This window comes from Chiloscyllium punctatum, chromosome 30 (genome assembly GCF_047496795.1).
Source record: "Chiloscyllium punctatum isolate Juve2018m chromosome 30, sChiPun1.3, whole genome shotgun sequence".
Taxonomy (NCBI): domain Eukaryota; kingdom Metazoa; phylum Chordata; class Chondrichthyes; order Orectolobiformes; family Hemiscylliidae; genus Chiloscyllium; species Chiloscyllium punctatum.
The window spans coordinates 29,432,282-29,457,449 of record NC_092768.1 but is presented as its reverse complement, the minus strand read 5'-3'; the positions used below and the strand labels follow the sequence as shown (position 1 = coordinate 29,457,449).

General features: G+C 39.8%; 1 protein-coding gene across 6 annotated transcripts in view; it reads left to right on the top strand.

The window, feature by feature from the left end:
* abcf1 (ATP-binding cassette, sub-family F (GCN20), member 1) overlaps positions 1-25,168 on the top strand; it is an 82,181-nt gene that overhangs the window by 24,549 nt on the left and 32,464 nt on the right. Inside the window, exons 5-11 of one of the 6 annotated variants that reach the window (XM_072550162.1) lie at positions 4,943-4,989; positions 11,971-12,084; positions 13,670-13,747; positions 15,140-15,217; positions 17,910-17,987; positions 20,722-20,811; positions 22,325-22,486. In XM_072550162.1, the coding sequence (XP_072406263.1) occupies positions 4,943-4,989; positions 11,971-12,084; positions 13,670-13,747; positions 15,140-15,217; positions 17,910-17,987; positions 20,722-20,811; positions 22,325-22,486 (647 nt within the window). The remainder of the gene's footprint in view (positions 1-4,942; positions 4,990-11,970; positions 12,085-13,669; positions 13,748-15,139; positions 15,218-17,909; positions 17,988-20,721; positions 20,812-22,324; positions 22,487-25,168) is intronic. The other 5 variants (XM_072550163.1, XM_072550165.1, XM_072550164.1 and 2 more) reach the window with 5 other exon arrangements.

The following is a 25,168-nucleotide window of genomic DNA, read 5'->3' as shown; positions in this document are numbered from 1 at the left end:
TCGTGATCAGGAACAACAGGGTGTGACTGTAAGTGAGGTAGGTAGAGGGATTCTGCGTTCAGGAGTGGAGGAGCTTCAACCCTTGACCTTGTACAACAGGTATGAGATTTTTGCTCCCTGTATGGATGAGCAAAAGGGCTGTGGACAGGATGAGCCAGCTGACCATGGCACCATGGTGCAGAAGACCATTCAAGAGGGGGAAGCAAAAAGACAAGTTGTTATAGGGGATTCCATAATTAGAGGGACAGATAGTATCCTTTGCGAGCCGGATTGGGAGTCCCGCATGGTATGTTGTCTACCTGGTGCTACGGTGTAGGACATCTCCGACTGTCTTGAAAGGATATTGGAGCAAGAGGGAGAAGATCCAGTTGTTGTCATCCACATTAGCACTGACAACATAGACAAGGCTAGGAAGGAGGACCTGTTTGGGGAGCAAGGAAATTAAGGAACAGGTCCTCGAGGGTCACAGTCTTTGGATTACTGGTCGAGCCATATGTTAATTGGCATAGGGATAAGAAAATTAAGGCTAAGAGATTGGTGTGGGAAAGAGGGGTTCCCTTTCATGGGACATTGGCATCAGTTTTGGAACTGGGGCGATCTGTACCAATCTGGAACCAGTGTTCTGGTGAAAAGGATAAATAGTGTGGTCGGTGCGGAGGGGAAAGGGAAAGCAACAGGGAGTATGAAGTCAAGTAGAAAGATAAGAAGCAGGTTAGCATGTGTGCAGGGTTTAATTTCAAGGCAGACCAAGAATGATGCAAGAAGGAAGGATAACTTAGGACGTATTACTTGAGATGTTGGAAATCATGAGGATAAGAAAATTAGCATTAAGGTGCTTTACCTGAATGCTCGTAGAACTCATAACAAAGTAGATGAATTAACGACACAAATCGTGAATGATTATGATGTGGTAGGCATCACAGAGATGTGATTGCAGGGAGTTCAGGCCTGGTAGTTAAATATCCAAGGATTTACAACTTATTGAAAAGACAGGGAGGTGGGCAGAGGGTTGCCTTGTTAGTTAAAAATGAAATTAAATCTATGGCATTGAATAACATAGGGTCAGATGATGTGGAATCTGTGTAGATGGAGTTGAGGAAACAAAGGCAAAAAAAACATAATAGGAGTTATGTACAGACCTCTCAGCAGTGGTCAGGAAGGGCGCAAGATGTACCAGGAAATCGATAGGGCATGTCAGAAAGGCAAGGTCACTGTGATCATGCGGGACTTCAATATGCAAATGAACTGGGTGAATAATGTATCCAACAAGCAGCGAAATCGACGTTTCAGGCAAAAGCCCTTCATCGGCTTTTGCCCGAAACGTCGATTTCGCTGCTCGTTGGATGCTGCCTGAACTGCTGTGCTCTTCCAGCATCACTAATCCAGTATTTGCTTTCCAGCATCTGCAGTCATTGTTTTTACCTGGGTGAATAATGTTGCTAGTGGATCCAAAGAAAGGGAATTCATGGAATGCTTACAGGATGGATTTTTGGAACAGCTTGTGATGGAGCCCACAGTGGAGCAGGCTATTCTGGACTTAGTGCTTTGTAATGAGCCAGACCATATAAAAGATCTTAAAGTAAGGGAACACTTAGGAGGCAGCGATCATAGCAGAGTTTAGTCTGCAGTTTGAAAGAGAAAAGGCAAAATCAGATATAAAGGTGTTACAGTTAAATAAAGATAATTGTGGGGAAGACAGTAGAGCAACAATGGCTGGAGTTTCTTGGTGTAATTGAGGACACAGTACAGAGGTTCATCCCAAAGAAAAGAGATTATCCGCCAGGGTCTGGTGGGGGAGGGGAATTAGACAGCCATGGCTGACAAAGGAAGTTAGGAAATGTATCAAAGAAGAAGAGAGCCTATAAAGTGGCCTAGAGTACTGGGAAATCAGAAGATTAGGAAGACTGAAAAAAACAGAGGATAAAGAGAAAAATGAGGAAGGAGAGGATCAAATATGACGGTAAGCTAACCAGTAACATGATCAATGATAATAAAAGTTTCTTTCAATACATAAGAAACAAACGAGGCAAAAGTTGAAATTGAGCCACTCCAAAGTGATGCAGGAAGGCTAGTGCTGGGAGATAAGGAAATAGCTGAAGAATTTATTAAGTACTTTGTGTCAGTCTTCACAATGGAAGACATGAGTAATATCCCACCAATTAAGGAGACTCAGGGCAGAGTTGAGTATATTAGCCATTGCAAAAGAGAAAGTGCTAGAAAAGCTAAAAGGTCTAAAAATAGATGAATCTCCTGGCCCTGATGGGCTACATCCGAGAATCCTGAGGGAGGTGGCTGAGGAAATAACGGAGGCGTTGGTTGTGATCTTTCAAAAGTCACTGGAGTCAGGGAAAGTCTCAGCTGATTGGAAAATCACTGTTGTAACCCCCTTGTTCAAGAAAGGATCAAGACAAAAGATGGAAAATTATAGGCCAATTATAGGCCAACCTCGGTTGTAGGTAAAATTCTAGAATCCATCATTAAGGATGAGATTTCTAAATTCTTGGAAGTGCAGGGTCGGATTAGAACAAGTCAACATAGATTTAGTAAGAGGAGGTCGTGCCTGAGAAGCCTGTTAAAATTCTTTGAACAGGTAACAAGTAGGGAAACCAGGGAAACCCAGTGGATGTTATCGATCTAGACTTCCAAAAGGCCTTTGATAAGGTACCTCATGGGAGGCTGCTGAGTAAGATGAGGGCCCATGGTGTTTGAGGTGAGCTACTAGCATGGATTGGGGATTGGCTGTCTGACAGAAGGCAGAGTGTTGGGATAAAAGGTTCTTTTTTAGAATGGCAGATGGTGACAAGTGGTGTTCCGCAGGGTTCAGTGTTGGGGCTGCAGCTGTACACTTTTTATATCAATGATCTGAATAAAGGGACTGGGGGCATTCTGGCGAAGTTCGCCAATGATACGAAGTTAGGCGGACAGGCAGGCAGTACTGAGGAGGTGGGGAGGCTGCAGAAAAATTAAGATAGTTTAGGAGAGTGGTTCAGGAAATGGCTGATGAAGTTCAACATGAGCAAATGCGAAGTCTTGCACTTTGGAAGAAAGAGTACAGGCATGGACTATTTTCTAAACGGTGAGAAAATTCAAAAAGCTGAGGTACAAAGGGATCTGGGAGTGCTAGTCCAGGATTCTCTAGAGGTTAACTTGCAGGTTGAGTCCATGATTCAGAAAGCACATGTAACGTTGTCAATTATCTCAAGAGGGTTGGAATATAAAATCAGTGATGTGCTTCTGAGACTTTATAAAGGTCTAGTTAGGCCACGTTTAGAATACAGTGTCCAATTTTGGGCCCCACACCTCATGAAGGACATACTGGAACTGGAGCGTGTCCAGTGGAGATTCACACGGATGATCCCTGGAATGGTAGGCCTAACTTACGATGAACGGCTGAGGATCCTGGGGTTGTATTCATTAGAGTTTAGAAGGTTGAGGGGAGATCTAATAGAAATTTACAAGATAAAGCATGGCTTCGAAAGGGTGAATGCTGGGAAGTTGGTTCCATGAGGCGGGGAGACTAGGATCTGTGGGCACAGCCTTAGAATTAGAGGGGATCAATTTAGAACAGAAATAAGGAGACATTTCTTCAACCAGAGAGCGGTGGGCCTGTGGAATTCATTGCCCTGGAGCACAGTGGAGGCCGGGACATTAAATGTCTTCAAGGCAGAGATTGATAAATTTTTGATCTTGCAAGGAATTGAGGGCTACGGGGAAAATACAGCTGAGTAGAGTTGAAATGGCCATCAGCCTTGATTAAATGGCAGAGTGGACTTGGGCAGAATGGCCTTACTTCCACTCCTGTGTCTTATGCTTAAGGCTTATGGTTAAGTTTATTATTTACTATAAAAGTATAGCGACTAGAATTTGCATTTTCCTTTGAAGTGCTTGCTTATATAATATTTATTCTATTCTGTTTTCAAATGTCAGCATAAACTCAATTGTAGGTCTCGCCTCAAGTCAGAACATTGTTGATTTTGTGTCGGGTTCTTCTCATGAATTTTTTAACAGAAAGCTGCTTTGTTCTTTTAAGGTAGTGAGGAGAATCTTTTTGCACGTTTTCAGAGGAGACTGAGCAGTTTTTGTCTTGTGTCCAACGTTGCCGAAAGGCAATTAAATGTGCTGTGTAAAATAATAAGTTCTCAGTTTGCCTTTTTAAAGGAAAAAAATATAGGGAAAATGGAACTGCCTTTGAGAGAGGTATAAGGAGACCGATCCAGGAATGAGAGATTTTCTGCAACGTTCAAGGTTAGGGGAATAGTTTATAAAGCTGTTATCCCTGATAAGGTCGGCAAAAAGAAAAGGACCAGGTATTTCCAGATTCAATGTTTTGGACGTGATAGACAGGGGGGAGTGTGGGGAGTCATGCGGTGAGTAATAATGACCTGGATTAGTGGTGCTGGAAGAGCACAGCAGTTCAGGCAGCATCCAACGAGCAGCGAGCCTACTATGTAAAATTGTGATGGAATTAGAGATGATTGACAATTTCAAAAGGACACTGATAAGCTCTCGCAGGAAATAAACTTGCAAAGATGTTGACTTGATGGGTCCAATAGTAATGTTCTGTGCCTTAAGGATACCAGTGATGTTGCTTTGTTTTAGGTTATATAAAAAATTATTTTCCTTAAATTATACACAGTTTACCAAAAGAGTCTTGTGAAGGTCAAGTTTGAACACAATGGAGTGAGAGTTAAGGTAACAATTTGATGATTGTGTGAGGAGGAGGAGGAGTAACTGGAGAAAAAAGCAACAGTACTGGATTGTGATCCAGAACTGGATTTGTGCTCCTGCTGCAAAGCTGCATCTAATCTGATAGATTGATCAAGCCTTGATTACTTGTACCCGCAGACTAACTTCTGCTGTGAAATTAAGTATGAAATTGGGGCTGAAGTTCCCCTGTGGCCAAATCTACCCTGATAGAAATTTGTGTTTTTCCCTTCTCCAGAAATAAAGCCAAGACGAGGTAACAAAAAGACGGGGAACAAAAAGATGGTAAGCAATGTATGACTTGTTTTCCCTTCAAGGTGTCACTTTTAAATTGGAACTAAAGGCAAAGCGCGGAGGATTGGAGATGAATCTTTGTTCAGAGTAATGTCCCAGCATTCCTTTTGAAAATTAGACTAGCTTTGTGTCTAATAGCCTACTCCAAAGTTAAAAGCAGTGCTTTTTTTTCTCAGAGAGTAGGAACTCTAGATCACCTAAAAGTTAAACTTGGTTACAATATCTTGTCATCTTGTTAACAACCTTTGTCAATGCCAATGCATTGAGTATAGGAGTTGGGAGGTTGTGTTGTGGCTACACAGGGCATTGGTTAGGATACTTTTGGTGTACAGTGTGCAGTTATTCTTTCCCTGCTACAAAAAGAATGTTGTTAAACTTGAAGGGTTCAGAAAAGATTTACAAGGATGATGCTAGGATTGGAGGACTTGAGCTATCGGGAGAGGCTGAATAGGCTGGGGCTGTTTTCCCTGGAGCGTCGGAGGCTGAGGGGTGACCATTGAGGTTTCTAAAATCATGAGGGGCTGGGGTAGGTTAAGTAAACAAACCTTTTCCCCTGGGTTGGGGGGGGGTATCTAAAACTAGAGGACATAGGTTTAAGGTGAGAGGGGAAAGATTTTAAAGTGACCTGAGGGGCAAGTATTCCATGCAGAGAGTGGTGCATGTATGGAATGAGCTGCCAGAGGAAGTGATGGAAAGGGGTACAATTACAATGTTTAAAAGACATTTGGATGGGCATGAAGTGTTTAGAGGCATATGGACCAAATGTTGGCACATGAGCCCAAATTTGTCTAGGATATCTGGTTGGCATGAACAAGCTGGACTGAAGGGTTGTTTCCATGCTGCATATCTGACTCTATAACCATTAATAGATTTAGCAGAGCTTGTAAACTTTAAGCTCTGAGTAGAAGAAATCAGGATGAAGTTACTTGTATCTTTATGATATTTCTAACCTACAAATGTTACAGACTTTTAAAATTGTTCATGGGATGTAAGTTTTGTTGACAAAGCCAATCCTCATTTGCCTTGAGTAGGTAATGGTGAACGGTCGTCTCTATGCAATATGGTTTTTGATTGAGCAACAGTGAAAGTATGGCCCATATATTCTCCAAGCCAGTGTGGTAAGTGGCTTGGTGGAGAATGTGGAGGTACATTCCCATGGCTTTGCTACCCTTCCTTCCCTTGAGATGATTGCCCTCAACACCTTTCTTTGAGCTGTTTATGATTCCAACCCATGGTGCTTCCCCGATTCCTGTTTAGTCCAATTTTGTTCATGTTCCTTGATGTCACGTCAGATCAAATGCTGCCTTGATGTCAAGGATTGTCACTCTAATCTCAGCTCATGTGTGCTGGGTGAGGATAAGATTAGTTTTTGTGCACAGCCAGAACCTGTCTGTTAGTTTAACACTTCATGTCATATCTGCCAGTAATATTTTCTGGCAGAATGAAAACTTGTCCGTTTATCTCTTGGAATTCTCCACTGTTTACTTTCAAGTTGGGTTGCATTTGTTGTTCTGGATGAGGCCAGACCCCCTTCAAACAATTTCAGGGAAGTAGCCCAGACCTTAACTTTGCTAGTTATTTTAAGCAGTTTAAAGTGGCTATTCCAGGAGTGATGCAGCTGGCCTACCCACTTAGTTTTAAACAAAATAATATTTATTTGCAGGATAATTTGCAAGATGGAGGATGGAAAATATTTCAGGCTGTGCCTTTTTTTTTTTTTGAGGTGTTTTAGGTGTTGGAGGTGATTTCCTCGAATTCCAGGAGCAGCAATTTCTGTTGTATATGCTGTTGCATTGGTTTGGAACTTTGGAGAAAAAAAAGTCAAAACAACAGCACTTTTAAAAGGGAGAGAATAGACAAAGCAGCACATAGTGAGGTCAGTGCAGGAGTGAGAGAGTAAGATTGTGAGAGAAACCCACACTGCTAACTGACACAGCAGTGAACCTGCGCAGTTACTGTCTTTGCTGTTTGAATTCATGTATCGCTGGACATTGGAGGGCGTCTGGGAAAATTAACAAATAGTGAAATTCATAACTAATCTTGTGAGGAACCTGTTTGGGCGAGGTCACAGCACAGAGAAACAGATAAGTGTATATTTTTAAGTGTGGCCATACAGTAAGTCTGTGGGAGTGAGTAGAGTGCTGAGAGATAGTGAGGAAAGGGATCAATCTGAGACTGGTACAGTTGAGAACAGAAGTGAGTCAAACAGTTAGGGCAAGCAGGGACAAAGCAGAGAACAAGGTAGGACTGATAAACTGCATTTATTTTAATGCAAGAGGCCTAACAGGGAGGGCAGATGAACTCAGGGCATGGTTAGGAACATGGGACTGGTTTATCACAGCAATTACAGAAACGTGGTTCAGGAATGGACAGGACTGGCAGCTTAATGTTCGAGGATACAAATGCTACAGGAAGGACAGAAAGGGAGGCAAGAGAGAAAGGGGAGTGGCGTTTTTGGTAAGGGATAGCATTACAGCTATACTGAGGGAGGATATTCCTGGAAATACATCCAGGGAAGTAATTTGGATGGAACTGATAAATAAGAAAGGGATGATCACCTTATTGGGATTGTATTATAGACCCCCCCCCCAATAGTCAGAGGGAAATTGAGAAACAGATTTGTAAGGAGATCTCAGCTATCTATAAGGATAATAGGGTGGTTATGGGAGGGGATTTTAACTTTCCAAACATTGACTGGGACTGCCATAGTGTTAAGGGTTTAGATGGAGAGGAATTTGTTAACTATGTACAAGAAAATGTTTTGATTCAGTATGTGGATGTACCTACTAGAGAAGGTGCAAAACTTGACATACTCTTGGGAAATAAGGCAGGGTAGATGACTGAGGTGTCGGTGGAGGAGCACTTTGGGGCCAGTGACCATAATTCTACTGGATTTAAAATGGTGATGGAAAAGGATAGACCAAATCTAAAGTTCAAAATTGGAGGAAGGCTAATTTTGATGGTATTAGGCAAGAACTTTCGAAAGCTGATTGAGGGCAGATGTTCGCAGGTAAAGGGATGGCTGAAAAATGAGAAGCCTTCAGAATTGAGATAGCCAGAGACCGTATATTCCTGTGAAAGGAAAGGCTGGCAGGTGCAGGGAGTACTGGAGGGTCATGTCTTTTTATGGCTAGGCGGTGTTCATGTATCCTGGTGGCTAGTTTTCTGTCTGTTTGTCCAATGTAGTGTTTGTTACAGTCCTTGCATGGTATTTTGTGCAAGGACTGTAACAAACACTACATTGGACAAGCAGGCAGAAAACTAGCCACCAGGATACATGAACACCGCCTAGCCATAAAAAGACATGACCCTCTCTCACTAGTGTCCTCTCATACGGACAAGAAAGTGTCCTCTCTCATAGTGTCCACTTCGACAGGACAACATATCCACCCTAGGACAAGCCAAACAAAGACATGCAAGAGAATTCCTAGAAGCATGGTATTCCAACCGGAACCCTATCAACAAGCACATTGAGTTAGACACCATCTACCACCCCCTGAGAAAAGGAACAGGAAGTGACTTTGCAACAGGAAATAACATCACCAACCCAAATATATAAATAGAAAGCAGGAATTTTCAGCATTGCTTTGCATGAGGCAAGATGTTACCTAGTAAGGTAATGAAACGTCTGAAAGTGAACCTTTCAGCTCACCGAGCAAACCTACATTCAAAACCTCAACCTGATCTACAAAGCTTCTCAAAACTTGCTAATATGTGAGGTATAGACAAGATAGATCGAATTAATCCTTAGAGTGTAAAGGCTGTAGGAGTATACTTAAAAGGGAAATCAGGAGGGCAAAAAGGGGTCATGAGATAGCTTTGGCAAATAGAGTTAAGGAGAATCCACAGGGTTTTTACAAGTACATTCAGGATAAAAGGGTAACTAGGGAGAGAATAGGGACGCCCAAAAATCAGCAAGGCGGGCTTTGTGGGGAGCCACAGTAGATGGGGGAGATACTAAATGAATATTTTGTATCAGTGTTTACTGCGGAAAAGGACATGGCAGATATAAAATGTAGGGAAATAGATGGTGACATTTTGAAAAATGTCCATATTACAGAGGAGGAACTGCTGGATGTCTTGAAACACAAAAGTGGATAAATCCCCAAGGCCTGATCAGGTGTACCCCAGAACTCTGTGGGAAGCTAGGGAAGTAATTGCTTGGCTTCTTGCTGAGATATTTATATCATCGATAGTCACAGGTGAGGTGCTAGAAGACTGGAGGTTGGCTAATGTGGTGCCATTATTTAAGAAGGTGGCAAGGACAAGTCAGGGAAGTATAGACCACTGAGCCTGACATCGGTAGTGGGCAAGTTGTTGGAGGGAATCCTGAAGGACAGGATGTACATGTATTTGGAAAGGCAGGGACTGATTAGCGATAGTCAGCATGGCTTTGTGCGTGGGAAATCATGTCTCACAAACTTGATTGAGTTTTTTGAAGAAGTAACAAAGAGGATTGGTGAGGACAGAGTGGTGGATGTGATCTATGTGGACCTCAGTAAGGCACTCGACAAGGTTCCCTATGGGAGACTGGTTAGCAAGGTTAGATCTCATGGAATACAGGGAGAACTAGCCATTTAGATACAGAACTGGCTCAAAGATACAGGACAGAGGATGGTGGTGGAGGGTTGTTTGTCAGACTGGAGACCTGTGACCAGTGGAGTGCCACAAGGATCAGTGCTGAGTCAACTACTTTTTGTTATTTTATATAAATGAATTGGATATGAGCATAAGAGGCATAGTTAATAAGTTTGTAAATGACACCAAACTTGGAGGTGTAGTGGACAGCGAAGAAGGCTCCTCAGATTACAGCGGGATCTTGATAAGATGGGCCAGTGGGCTGAGGAGTGGCAGATGGAGTTTAATTTCGATAAATATGAGGTGCTGAATTTTGGGAAAGTAAATCTTAGCAGGAATTATGCACTTAATTGTAAGGTCCTAGGGAGTGTTGCTGAACAAAGAGACCTTGAAAGTGGAATTGCAGGGAGATAGGATAGTGAAGAAGGTGTTTGGTATGCTTTCCTTTCTTGGTCATAGTATTGAGTACAGGGGTTGGGAGGTCATGTTGTGACTGAACAGGACATTGCTTTGGCCACTTTTGGAATATTGCACGCAGTTCTAGTCTCCTTCCTATTGGAAGGATGTTGTGAAACTTGAAAGGGTTCAGAAAAGACTTACAAGGATGTTGCCAGGGTTGGACGGTTTGATCTATAGGGAGAGTTGAATAGGCTAGGGCTGTTCTCCCTGGAGTGTCGGAGGCTGAGGGGAGACCTTATAGAGGCTTACAAAGTCATGAGGGGAATGGATAGGATAAATGAACAAAGTCTTTTCCCTGGGGTTGGGGAGTCCAGAACTAGAGGGCGTAGGTTTAGGGTTAGAGGAGAAAGATATAAAAGAGACCTAAGGGGCAGCTTTTTCACACAGAGGGTGGTGCGTGTATGGAATGAGCTGCCAGAGGAGGTTGTGGAGGCTGGTACAATTACAACATTTAAAAGGCATCTGGATGGGTATAAGAATAGGAAGGGTTTGAAGGGATATGGACTGGGTGCTGGCAGGTGGGACTAGATTGCATTGGGATATCTGGTCAGCATGGACGGGTTGGACCAAAGGGTCTGTTTCCGTGCTGTACATCTAGATGACTCTATGATTACTGAATGAAACGCAAACAAAAGAGAACAGAATATATAATGACTTAACCTATCTGAAAACCCAACAGATTATCCCAGTTTAATAATGCTGTTCCAAGTACTTGCAACAATCCACGTAAACACCCCTTGGTAAAAAAGGTAAAATCAACACAGGGTCATACAGGAGAGATGTCTGAGACAGGGAGGATCAGCATGGACCTGCTTCCTTGGGTCTAGTAGCTTTCAATGCTGCTTGCTGGAAACTAAACTAAACCAAACCAAACCGGGGAAAGCTGAGCTGAGAGAACTGGCCACTCCCTGTTCAGTGTACGAGTATTTTTTAAACTTGAAAGCGTTTTTCCTGAGGCAGTATCTATTAGCTATAATCAAATTGGCCTTGAAACCCATCCAAGCCAGACTTTTTGTAATCACTGCTTTTATGACCTCTCTCGGTGGAGGATAAAAAGCCAAAGACTACATAACAGTAGTAGACTTTCCAACTTTAAGGGCATTTAAATGGTCATTGGATAGATATATGAATGAAAATGGAATAGTATAGGTTAGATGAGCTTCAGATTAGTTTCACAGGTCGGCGCAACATCAAGAGCCAAAGGGCCTGTACTGTGCTGTACTTCTATGTTCTATAACCTTATTAAAAGAGCAGCATCATCACATTGTTTACATTTGTTCTCAAGACTCTGTGTCTGATGATGTTAAAGTATTAATGCCTTTTTTCATTGTTCCATTTTGCCTTCTGTGTTTAATTTCTGCCATGTTCATTTGCTTGTGATGTTTCAACTTATTTGTAAACCTTTCCCATAACCTTTTAAGTGCTTGTCCTCTGTCCTTTTGTTCAACCATGCTCATATGTGAACCCAGAAGCAAAGGAGACATAGTGGATAGGTGCATGTCAGTCTAACATGTTTCAAAAACTGTGGATAGTTCCAAAACAGGTGTCCAATTGGAGGCATCCTGGAGGTCAGGAATTTTCAGTTCCATGCTGCAAAGCTGACATGAGGGACTTCATGAATTATTTTGTAACCAAATTGTCAAAACTAAATTTTTGAGCTTTAATTTGATTAACTTGAAGCAAATGTTCTTTTTCAATTTAATATAGGTTGATTATTCTACTTTGCTTCATTATCAGTTGATATGAGTTCTTGTTATTATCTTATTGACAAATGATAGTTTCACAATGGGTTGATTCCTCTTTAATTGAAAGTAAATCAAGTGTAATTGATAAATGAGATGCTGTGCATCCCAATATATGTTCAGTTGAAAATATCTAGGACTTCTGTCATTCTTGATTTTGCTTTTAATGTAAATTTTTCATTTTTTAATTTAGAGTGGCAACGTCTTTGCAGCTCTCAGCCTTGAGCAGAGTGAGAGTGAAGACAATGATGAGGATGACGAAACAGAAAGGCAGCCATCCAAAACTAACAAAAATCAGAAAAATAAGGTTTGTGTCAATTTTGTGGAGAAGAGTCTGAATATGATGAATTGTGCATTTGTTTATTGACACCTGATATTCTGACCTCTTCACAAAGGGTTCATCTTATCTGCATCAACCTTACCTACTTAATATAATAATGGTGCTTTCCATTGCCATGTAATGTTTCTAGAGGTAGAATTTCCATTCAAGGCCATTGCTCTGTGATCTTGCCAGCATTGTAAATCAGTAGCTTTACTTGGTATTTGATTGCTAAGATCTGTTTTCTCTACCACCAGATGGTGCTAACCATCTACAGTTTGGCTGTCAGAAACCGGGCTTGTGGCAGTACTGGGACAAATACTTGCACAAGCATTTTGCTACTTTCTGTATTTTGTGCCAAGCAGTCTGAGCACTGGAAACTCTGGAAATCAATCAGTCAAGGCAGTGTCTTCAAAAGACAAGCCCATTCATGACAACATAGTGAAATAGCATGTAGAACTGAAGAACATGCCATTCAGTTCAACTAGTCTGTGCAGTGTTCACACCAGTCTCAACCAATTCTATTGGCCTCATTTGGCTTTTTGGCATACATGTTCTGTATTTGACTAGTTCACTTCACGAAAGCATCTAAGATATTGTCCCTGTGCTTGTGAGTTGTACCTTTACAAACACACTCCAGGTTAAGAAATATCTCCTTAGCTTCCTCTTAGATTTATTTGTAATTAGTAACTAAAACCATGCTTTGCCATGAGACATTAAAGAGTTCAGTGCTCAAGCAGCTGATAATATGCAGACAATATTAACTCTTGAAACCTTTCTTCATTCCTCCCCTCTATCACCACTGGACTGCCCACCTGGTTCCTTGATGATTGGAATTTTTCGATGTGGTGTGTTAGCCATATCTTCCCAGTTTATGAGATTAAGGATTAAGACTCTTCAGAACCCCTTTGCAAATGCCTTTGAAGTCGAGCACAGATTATCCAGGAGGTTTGCATTATCTGCAACTTCAGCTTCCAGCTCTGAGTATCCATTAACCATGATAATAGAGCTGCACCTATATCAGTCTCAGCATCTTTACCGTTTCACTTTGTTATTTAGAATGCAAAAAGACACTGGGTGTAAAAAAAAATTAACTGTCTCACATGAAAACCAAATAGTTTAAGTGCTGGAAATGAGACATAACAAGAAAATATTCAGCAGGTCTGGCATTCTCTGAAGAGAGAGAAAGAATTGTTGTTTCAGGTCTGCAGTCTTTGATTATAATGTGGAAAGTTAGCTGTGGTGTATGTGAAAGATGGAAGGCAGGAAGAAGAACAATAGGCAAGGCCTAGGATAGGATTTCAAATGTATTAATTTGAAGAAAATCAGTGGAGCTCTCTTGGAGTGTTGGCCAATTTTTGTGCATCATTCATTATTACTTCTTTTTAAAATAAAACTCACGTCAATAAATTTGAGGTTATAGTTAAGATACAGGTGCTGCATTGAAAGGCAGTCCACTTCTGCAACATATTTAATTTAAAAAGAAATTTAAATGGAAAGTTAATTGGATTTTTCTTTTTTTTTTCTTTTTCTGGATTTGCTTCCTTCCTTTCTGATTCTTTTGCATTTACAGACTACATTGAGTGAGAATCTGGGTAACCAAAAGCAAAGCAAAAAGAAAAAGAGAGAGTGTTCTGAGGGTAAACCACAGGTAACATGTCACTGCACAAAAGGCATGTTTTTTGACACATTGGGGTGCCTGGACTCTTCGTTTTTAACTTTTTCTCACCATCACAATCTGTTATGGAAATTACTTGGACACAATTTCGGTGACACATTTTATCAAGAAAATCATTCCCTAAATGTTCTTGTTCATTTTAAAGGGGTAAATCTTGTTTCGTGGACTAACGTCCTCAATGTTGGGCTTCTCTGGTGTTCCTCTGCTGTAACTGAAAGTGATGGTGAGTGGTAGCTCCTCTACCTTGTCCAATCTGAATAAAATCAAAGTACTGTGCATTCCCTCCATTGAGGTTTAGTTGTCCAGTTATGATTGCTGTTTTCACCAGAGCAGTCCAGCAGGTTTATTCAAGAGTCTCTGTACAGCAGATGAGCAGTATTTTTCGAATACGAACAGTCTATTCTATCAGTGTGTTCTTCTTACCCTTTATTTAAGGAGCAATGGTGTTCCTATTCATGATTTGCATTGTAACTAAGTACTTGAAGCAGCTTTGGTGTGGTTTGTCCTGTTGTTAAATCCTCAAGATTTTTCTTTTGCATGGTTTTGCATACCTTTTATAATAAAGAAAATCAACTTAGCACATTAGATTTTACAATGCATTTTATTTAACAGCCATATAGTTTGAATCTATATTTCAAAAGCCAAATATAAAGTTGTTGACACTTGTTTGAAATTTGAATTATGGCATGAGAGAATCAAAAGTAACAATTGTAGTATTTTCAGTCAGGAGGGAAAGGTGAGAGTTTGGAAATCAAAAAGTTAAGATAGCTTTTTAATTGCAAGTTCCTTTTGTTAATACTGGTTTTTGACTCATGGTGCTTTTAAAATAAACATAAATTTGGAGTCTGAAACAGACAAAATGTTGTTTGTGCATAGCAAGTCAGTCAGCATCTGAAAAGAGAAAAGACAGGCTCACATTCCAGATGTAGCGTATTTTAGAATTAAATCTATTTTTTTGGAGTTGAGAAGATTAGGGGAACAGAAAGAGGTGATCAACTTCTTGGTCAAACACCACACAACATGGCCCATAACAAATTCATTCTCTCACCTGTACTAAAGAGTGTAGTAACTGTACTTCTACTAACCACAATATCCCAAGCTAAGGAGAGTGAACCAGCACTTTTGCTCCTAATCCGTTGACCTTGACTGTAAAGTTTCTGCAGTTCACATTGATTGGGGGTGAGATTTAGCTTGACTGTTCAAGTACAATAGTACACAGAGTCTTCAGTGGAGAAGTAGAAAACATGGAAATAGAGAATTTGTTATGAACTTAATGAGATTTTGGATACAAGTTGAAAATCTTGAGTGTCATTTGTTCATTTGTGCTGTTTGGGTTAATAGTAATTGTGTTGTCTTTATACTTAGCCTGTACCTGAGGAAGGTAACAAGAAACAAGGTAAAAAAGGCAATAAGGATGAAAAAGGAAAAACAAATGAGCAAAAGGTACAGTTCTCTTAATTATCTTGTGGCATGCCTGACTTAGAATTTTGGCCACTCGCAATGTTTTAGTATTGGCAAATGACAAGTTACTTTTGGCTTTCCTGTACTAATGGTTATGTCTAAATAGATTGTGAAGATGGTGATGAGCAGAGGATGATGTCCATTGAGGAACTGAATGATAAGATAAAATATCCAATGTTTTTTTTTTCCAGTGTTTGTCTTTGTGAATAAGGTTTGGGCATGAGTTATGTTAGAGGTGTGCTATAAAACCATGTTTCACTGGTTTATAGAAATGAAGGCTATCACTCACTTAAAAGGTTTAGCTTTAAATGGACTGGACTTTGTCTATTAAAGGCAGATTAGCCAGTTTTTAAAATGCTACTATTTCTGTTCTGTTGAAGCCTGAGGATGAATTGTCTCATCTCAGGCTTCAAAGTCATTGTGACTAACAGGAACTGTTTTCCTTATGAAGTATTGTTTCATAGGTAATTGACCATTTGTAAGAAGACAGGAGATAACCAGCTTTATTTGTGAGAAATAAAAAGGATAACTTTATTTCAAATGCTTATTTATTAGAAATAGATTTGGTAGCTCTGTGGTGAGAGAAACAAAATTAATATTTTGGGCTGATCATCTTTCATCAGAACTGAATGATTGGTTCTGAAGCAGGTCTGCATTGTTTTCCCATCATGACAAAGTATCATCGACCTGAAGCTTTAACTGTATTTCTCTCTCCACAGCTACTGGCTGACCACCTGAATATATCCATATTTTCTGTTTGTTTTTCAAGTTTTCAGCAATACAGTATTTTGCTTTTGCAATCCTTAAAGAGCTGGGTAGAATCTAAAATCCCATGGGAAACATAACCTAATAGCAGTAGTAATATAGTTGAGAAGAAAATTGTAATTATTTAAATTTGATCACACTACTACGCAGTATGTATATTTGCTGTCTGTAAAAGAAAATATCTTAACACTTCACATCAGGCCTATGTTGCCGTTTGCTGTTACAAAATATTGCCAGTGTATGGAAAATTCACTAACCAGCTATGACAACTTGGGTTTCCATTGTTAATCCCTGGTTTATGCTATTGTAGGAATATAAAGTGGACAGGACAGACACCCTCATTGGACCATTTACAAAAGTGGTCAGAGCCACTGTAGCCAGGAGACTATGGAAAATGCAGTTGTGCTCTCTGTGCCTCATTCAGCCATTTTGCAATGAGCTAATTAATAGTTGGTAGTGTTCTGTAGCTTACAAATGTGTTGCTGGAAAAGCGCAGCAGGTTAGGCAGCATCAAAGGAACAGGAGAATCGACGTTTTGGGCATAAGCCCTTCTTCAGGAATGAGGAGGGTGTTCTGTAGCTGATTATCTGCTTTAAGTTCTGCAGTGATAACTTGAGTATCTCAGATGCTTCTTTAGAAAGCTACCATTGAAGTGTTCCAAATTATCTTCTATATTAACTTTCAAAGGTTTGTGTCAATTACTTAGAAAGAAATAATTGTACAATTGTAGAAAATAGTTTGTTTTTGTTATTTGTGTACCAACAATTTTCATTAAGTTAATGGTGTTCAGCTGCTTGGCTTTAGGACAATTAGCAGTATGAATTAGGACCACAAGTTCTAACTCAAAGTTCTTTTGCTTTGCCATTTAATAAGATCACCCCTGATATGATTGTAATCTCAACTTCATGATCCCACCTACTCTGATAACCTTGCAAGCAAAGATTCCAACTTTTTTTTAAAAGAGAAAATCAGGGAAATTCCAGAATTGATTAGTCTCTTGACTTGTCTTGCTAGTACTTAACTGGAAGTGAATATCACTTCTTTATTCAATATGTGGATGTACCCACTAGAGAAGGAGCAAAACTTGACCTTTTGTGAAATAAGGAAAGTGATTGAGGTGTCTCAGGGGACACTTTAAGTGACAAATTTTATTAGTTTTAAAATAGTTATGGAAAAGCATAGACCTGGTCTAAAAGTTAAAGTTCCAAATTGGAATAAGGCCAATTTTGACCGTATTAAGCAGGAACTTTAAAAAAAAATTCATTGGGGGAGGCTGTTTGCAGGTAGAGGGACTGTTGGAAAGTGGAGGCCTTTAAAAAAAGATAATGAGAGTTCAGAGACAGAGTGTATTCCTGTTAGTGTGAAGGGCAAGGCTGGTAGGTGTTTGGCACGTATGAATAGCTGAGATTGAGTGAATCCCTAGAAGATGGGGAGAGGCTGAATAGGCTGGGGCTTTTTTTCCCTGGAGTGTCGGAGGCTGAGGGGTTATCTTACAGAGGTTTATAAAATCATGAGAGGCCTGGAGGAGGGTTTTCCCCCCAGGGTAGGTGTGTCCAAAACTAGAGGGCAAAGTTGAGAGGGGAAAGACTTAAAAGGGACTTAAGGGGTAATGTTTTCACACAGAGATCGAGCTGCCAGAGGTGGTGGCGGTGAGTACAAATGCAGCATTTGAGAGGAATCTGGATTAGTATTTGAATAGGAAGGGTTTAGGAGGAATCTATGCCAAATGCTGTCAAATGAGACTTGATCAGTTGAGGATATCTGGTCAGCATGGATGACTTGGACCGAAGGGTTCGCTTCTCTGCTGTATATCTCTGACTCTGTAATCACCCGTGCTTGGGTCAAATCAATGTAAAGCAAATGCAAGTTCATGAGGAATTTAGTTGGAGCACAATGCTTTCTACTGCAGGTAGAATCTGAAGATGAAGAAGAAGAAAAGTCAAGCAAGAAAAGTAAAAAGGTGGAGAAATCAAAAGCAAAGCAAAAGGTAGATGGATCGGGCTTGTAAAATGTAAACATAAGGTTAAATGTTCAGTTAACCGTATATTTAATTATTCTTAATTTGTATAAGAAGAGGAATAAGCAATTCAGTTCCAGAATTCTGTTCCACCATTCCGTTAGATATGGCTACCCTAATTAGTAGCATCTTCTCAGAGGCATGTGCCATATCTTTTGAGACCCATGCCAAAACACACACAATCAATCTCTGTTGTCACTGTTTAACTGGAAACGCTGCACCAATAATTGTGTCCCACTGTTCCCAAACTGTCACAAAATGTATGAATATGTCAAATCCAAATGGGGCCGTAAAAATATCTGAATTGCTTGACTGACTGCTACTCAAGACCAAAGCAATTCACACCAAGTTTGGTCTGTAATAATAAAAGAAACTACTTATTTTGATCCGTTTAACTTTAGCAAGAAAAGAAAGGATTTATTTACTGCGATGTAACTTACAACTTTAAATAAAAACCTCTTCAAGACCCCTAAATACACACTTTCTAATCATGATTATGGGAGTCAAATGGTTTAACACATTCTTTTTCCGTACAGTATGTAGACATAAAGTAAATAAAATGCCAACCAGACCACAAGATGGAATGCAGCCCAATTTCCAAATCAGTTTGTAGTCCCAGAAGAGAAAATATTTGTTTGTTTACAGTCTTGAAAACTCAAATAGTCTTTGCTATTTTGGGAAGAAAGTTCCAAATTTGGGTGAAGAAGTGTTTCCTGAGTTGACTTCCATATGAGTTAACTCTCGTTTTTAGCATAGCGTCGTCTTGCTTTAAATTCCCTGACCAATGGAACCCTTTAAATGTCCAATTAAATTCCTGTTCACTATTGAAGAATGTTGGTTAGACCACCAATCATAAATACATAGCATGTTTCTGCGACCTGACCTTATTATTTAATTTTATGAGCCCAATGGTTTGACCATTTGAGTTTTCCTCTTCCAAGACAAACATATTTTTAATTGGGTTTAATATACATCTAAATTATGTTTCTACATATAGAATTCATTTATCCTGTTGATTTTTTTTGTTTGTTGATTACATTTTCTATATTATTGGTTTGATGAAATTGGCAAGAATATTATTGAATGAAAACTTACTGCAATTATACTGAACCTATACTTAGGTGCAAGTGCAAAAGCTGGGTATGTTGATTGAACTCTTGCATTCGAAGAATCTATAGAGGTACAAATTATTAAGGATTTTAGTGATTGAAATTTGTGCACAATTTGCTATGAATTGAACTTGATACCCTGTTCAAAAACTGCAAACATTTTTATCCTTTAATGGGATGTGAGCATTGCTGGCAAGGCCAGCATTTGTGATCCAGCTTGGGGATTCCTTTGAATTAAGCCATTTCAGAGGGCAGTTAAAGCTCAACCACGTTGTTGTGGCTCTGGAGTTTTGTGGGTGGCAGAAGAGGTCGGGAAGGCAGATTTCCTTCTCTAATGGGCATTAGTGAACCAGATGGCCTTTTACAAAAATAAATGCTGTTTCATGGTTAGCATTTGAGACTAGCTTTCACTTAAGAGTTTTTAAAAAATTAATCAAACTTAAATTTCATCTACCCCTGTAGTGGGGTTTAAACCCGAATCCCCAGAGCATCAGTTTATGCCTCTTGCTTGAGTCCAATGACATTGCCACTCGGCCACTATCTTCCCCTTTGGATTAAATTTTTAAAATAATTCTTCAGTACAGTTTCAACATTGTTAGCTAAACCAGCATTGTTCCCTTGAGAAGGTAGTGGTGCGCTGTCTTCTTGAAATGCCACAGTCCATGTGATGTAGGGACACATACAATGATGTTAGGAAGGGGATTCCAGAATTTTGACCCAGTGGCAGTGAAGTAACAGTGATATCATTCTCGCTGTGTGGCATACAGGGGAACTTGTAGGTGGTGATGCTCCATGTATCTGCTATCATTTTCCTTCTTGGTAGTAGTGGTCTTGGAGTTTGGAAGGTGCTATCGAGAGACTTTGATCAGCTACTGTAGTGCATCTTGTCGATGATATGTACTGCTGTGTTGTGCATCATTATTGGAGAAAGTGAATGTTCAAGGTGGTATGCCAGTAGTTTGTCTTTTGTGGCCTTTTGTCTCGCCTTTTTTTGTTTCCTGTTTCGTGCAGTATTAATGATACTCGATTACAAGTTGTATGATGTCACCCCAACCAATGGCAGCAAGTCATATCAGTTTAATGGAAACAGAAGTTTGATTGTTAAAAATAATTTTCCAGTATAGTGTGTCTGGGGGCTAAGTGCACAGTGGCTTTATAGCACTGTTAACCAGACTTCAAATTTTCATACTAGTGCATAGATTTGTTATCATGAGATAGTTTCTACAAGCCCATTCCCTCAAAATTTCTTGAGGTACCCAGGGTTATGGAAACAAGGCACCAGTGTAAATTTAATGCACACGTGTAGGCGAAAGACATCAGAAAGTACTAGACACAGGATGTTCTCCTAAACACTGAGCAAATAAAGAGTGAACTTAAAAATTGCCCATAGTGTTAGGTGCATTAGTCAGAGGTAAATATAGGGTAGGGGACTGGGTGTGGGTAGGTTACTCTTCGGAAGGTCGGTGGGGAACCTTTGGGCTGAAAGGCCTGTTTCCATAGGGAATCTAATCTAATCTAATCTTAAAAGCGACTTTATAGGTAATATTACATTCAAAATGAATTAACTAGACTTTCTCATTTGATTTTTATCATAGGCATTCTCTGACAACGATGAGGAGCTAGAGGAAGAGCAGGAAAAGTGGCCTAAAAAAGGAAAAAACACAAAAGCTAAAGGAAAGCACAAGGTAAAAAAAAAAGTGAAACATCTATGGTTATAGTTAGTCATGGTCACTTAAATATGTGGGTATGAACCAGTTATATAAATGGCCAACCTTTGCTAAGGATGAGATCAAATGGCCACCACTCTCCATTCCCAGTGCCATGATTTGCAACACTAGAAGCAAAGGCTTGTTATGTTTGATATGATGCTTTTCTGTTAATATATTCTTGAGATGCAAGTATTTCTGGTATTTTATCTCAAGAAAGGCACAATTTCTTTTTATTTTGTGAATTCGTTCAGGGAATGTAGACTTTGCTATCTGGGCAATTTATTGCCTCAGTTACCCTTGGAGTAATGAGTTGCACTTCTGAACTATTGTAGTTTTGTGTAAGTACTAGGACCATGCTGTTAGAGAGTCAGTTCGAAGATTTTGACTCTGTGACACTGAAGGAACAATGATGTAGTTCCACGTCAAGATGGTGCATGATCTAGAGAGGAATGGTGATGTTTCTAAGTATTTCTATGAACTTATTTGACTTGTTTAAACACACATCTTGCCCTTCCCCACTCCTGAGCTGTGAGTACAGGTAGTATTGTAACTATTTGTAAGGCTAAACATAATGTAAAAACAGCATTTCTGCTTCAATATATCCAAATCTGCATGGCTGAGTTGTCAAACCTTGATGTGGAATTAGGATTTGTACCTTAAGGCTGGGGATTTGAAGCTGATGATGCGAAACGTAGAGGCGTTCTCAGTTCTCAGCTGGGCAAGCACACAGAACTGTAACTAAATCTTGTTTTCACTTTGTTGATTAAATGACCTTCTCAACAGTTTTCATAATGTTGATCAGTTATGTAATTTGGTACGCTCAAGTGACTGTTATATGGGTTTTAGGCAAAATCTCATATTTCCAAAATAAGAGCATGATCGATAATATATATATCATCGGTTGAAATTAAACAGTTCTGACTACATAGACTGTCATATTTACATCCCTTATATGATTTTGTGTCGAAGTTCATCAAGCATGGATTCACAAGCTACAAAAATTAAGTTTAATTTTCCAAACTGTTAAGTTCTGTTATGTAGCAATTTCCTTGACATCCTGAGCAAGGTAAAGGAAAACTTGATTGGGCTTTGTGCATCTGTGAGGAAAGTACATGCATGAGAGCCTCTCATGAACCCAGAATTAATTTTGTCTGTGTTGTCAAAAAGAATGCCAACTCATCGTCTAATCATTGCAAGTAGGAATGGCTACTAAGGATGTAAATAGAGAATGTGTAATGCACAAGGAATAGGATCCCACAATTAGCCTTTTGATGAGATGGATTGCTTCTCAATGACAGGAATCACTTGTAAGTATTTTGTTTAGTATCATAAAATATCAGCCTCTTGTGATTACTCACAAGTACATAGCATAATACCAAAAAAAAGACTGACGGGAACTTTGAGAATGTCAACTAAGCTGATTTGAGTTTTGCATGCAGAATGAAATTTGGCAATAGTAAAATTAATTTAACTTTGTTCTTCCAAACAGCCTGTAAATGCCTTTGCTGCCCTAGAAGTGGAGGAGGAGCTGGAGGAAGATGAAGATCTGGAGGTTGAGAACGAAGGGGATATATCCCAGTCAAAGGGTTCCAAAGACAATTCAAAAGTCAAGGTGCATATATTAGAACATAAGCAACTTTATGTTTGCCAGGTTTGTGAATACTGCATTAAAAATTTAGATGTTTCTGGCTAGGGATAATTGCTCAGCCCAGCAGCAAGTTAGAATATTAACAGGAGTCAGGAACTCCTGTTATGTTGGTGATACTTTGACTGTAATTAAAAACTGTGGAACATGTTTTCTCCCAGCAATTATATTCTGAATTATTTTGCTCGCTGCTTGTGTGTACTTTACATTTGATTAACATCTGTTTGATTTTGTAGAACTGGATCATTTCTAGCAGTAGCAGCCCAGTGTAGTGGAACATTTCTGTGAACAAAAGAGGGTAGTAGCAGGAATTAAATGCAGCAAGTAGCTGGTTGGAGCTTGTATATTAGATAGATAGCAAGGAGGTTTTTAAAGGTAGAGTGATTAAACAAGCAAGTGGAACACAAGTGGCAGAAAGGAGAGCAGTGGGGTGAGTGGTACATTGCTTCGGATAGGCACGTGATTTGGATGAACAGAATGTTCAAGTGTAAGTGTTCGAGGGCGGCGGGGGGGGAGAAGTTGTACATTCAATTCCCTGAATTTTTAGGTGAGTAAAATGATATTTCAAATATATATATATAAGTTTATGTTACTACTTCGATCAGCTTGTTACTCAATGGAATGAGATAAATTAAGTCTTTATGCATCAAATACTGAATGAGTGTTAAAAGATTAAATTTAGTTAACAGATGGCATAGTGGTAATAATGCTGGACCAGTAATGTAGAGGCCTAGGCTATTTCTTGGGCACCCAAAGAACCAATGGAATTTAATCACTAAATCTAGGATCAAAAGTTCATCTCAATAATGGTGACTGCGAAACTACCAGGTTGTGGTTAAAAACTCATTTGGTCCACTGATGTTCTTCACAGATTGACTCTTGACTGCCATATGAGCAGGTCTACAAAACTTCTCATTTGTAGCAAATCACTACAGAAAAGTTGAAAAGAAAACAAACTGGATGGACTATCCATCATTGATCTAGACATCAGAAACAAATAGCAAATCTTGCCCAGTCAGCTCCTACAAACATTAGTAACATCTTGAACTGTTCCAGACTGATAATGCACCAGTTTTGCATGGTCATTTTCACCAGTTTATCCCTTACATCCGATGTCCTAGGTGCTTTAAGACCATGGCAGGTCAAGATTTGGCAGAAGTGTCAACACAATATTTTTATAGTTAGGATATTTTCATGGGATCCTGAACATTATCTGCAAAACAAATGAAATCTCATGGCATCTTCTGATTACCATGCCATCTACTGCTCTTCCTCAGCTGATAAAACTGTACTCTCCCATTTTGAACACCACTTGAAAGCAGCGCTGAAGATACCAAAGACACAGAAGGTGCACATGATGTGGGATATCAATTCCCATCATCAAAAGTAGCTTCGTAGCATCACCTACTGACAGGTCTGAAAGGCCCAATCAGACTGGCTTGAGGTTCTGCAACAAGCTGTGAGGAACCTAGAGTGACCACCAAATAGTTCTTCTGGAAATGAAAATCTAGTCTTCACACTAGGATCATGTTGTGTGGCACAATCATCCTACAAAGTGGAATAAAACTGGACATGCCTGAGGCATTGTGGGTCATCAGCAGCAATAGAATTGTATTTGATAACAAATTAATCTTGTGGTCAGGCATATCCTTTAACCATCAAACTAGAAAATCAACATAGTTCAATGGGGAGTAAAGGGAGCAATATCATCCATGTAATTCAAAATTGCCCAGGGATGTCCTGTCTGTAAAAAAAAAAGGACAAATCCAGTCCGGCCAATTCCGACCCCATCAGCCTACACTTAAACATAAGAAAGGTCATGGAAGGTGTAATTAATAATGCTATTAAGTGGTATTTGCACAACACTAATCTCATACTCAGTTTGTATTCTGTCAGGGCTACTAGTTGCTAACTTCATTGGAACCTTTGTCCAAAATGGAGAAAGGTTAATTTCAGCAGGTGAAATGAGAGTAACTGCCCTTGACAGGCAGGATTTGATGTAGTGTGGCACCAAGATACCTGAACAAAATAGGAAATAAGTGGGAATTGCGAGGAAATTTCTCATTTGGAGTGATATATGACAGAAATTCTAATAGTGATGATTGGAAGTAAATCATTTTGGCTAAAGACATTGCTGCAAAGATTCCTCAGGTCCAACCATCTACAGCTGCTTTATCAATTGCATAATATCCATTGTGAAGTCAGGAGCACTAATTTCACTGATGACTGCTGTTTTTAGCATCCTTTATGACTCTTTAGATACTGAAGCAGTCCAACTCCATATGTAGCAAGACTTAAACATTTTCAAGCTTGGACTGACAAGTGGCAAGTAATAGTTGTGCCACACTTGTGCCAGGTACTGCGTGACTCCAATGAGAGCCAATCTCCCCATGATGTTTGACAGCATTACCATCTGCTATAGCTAAACTTCCTCCTGTCAAAATCCTGCAGTTGTGTTTGACCAGAAACCTAATTGGACCACCCATATAAATATACCAATTGCAACTGTAGGCCAGAGTTTCGGTGTTTATTGTGGATAACCCACCTGAGTACCTCAAAACTGCGCACCATTTATATGGCACAAGAAGGCTCCCCGCTGGCCTGGAGGAATGCAGATACAATAATGTTCGAGAAGCTTAAAACCATCCAGGACAAAAGCAACCTATTGATAGGTACCCGTCAACTACT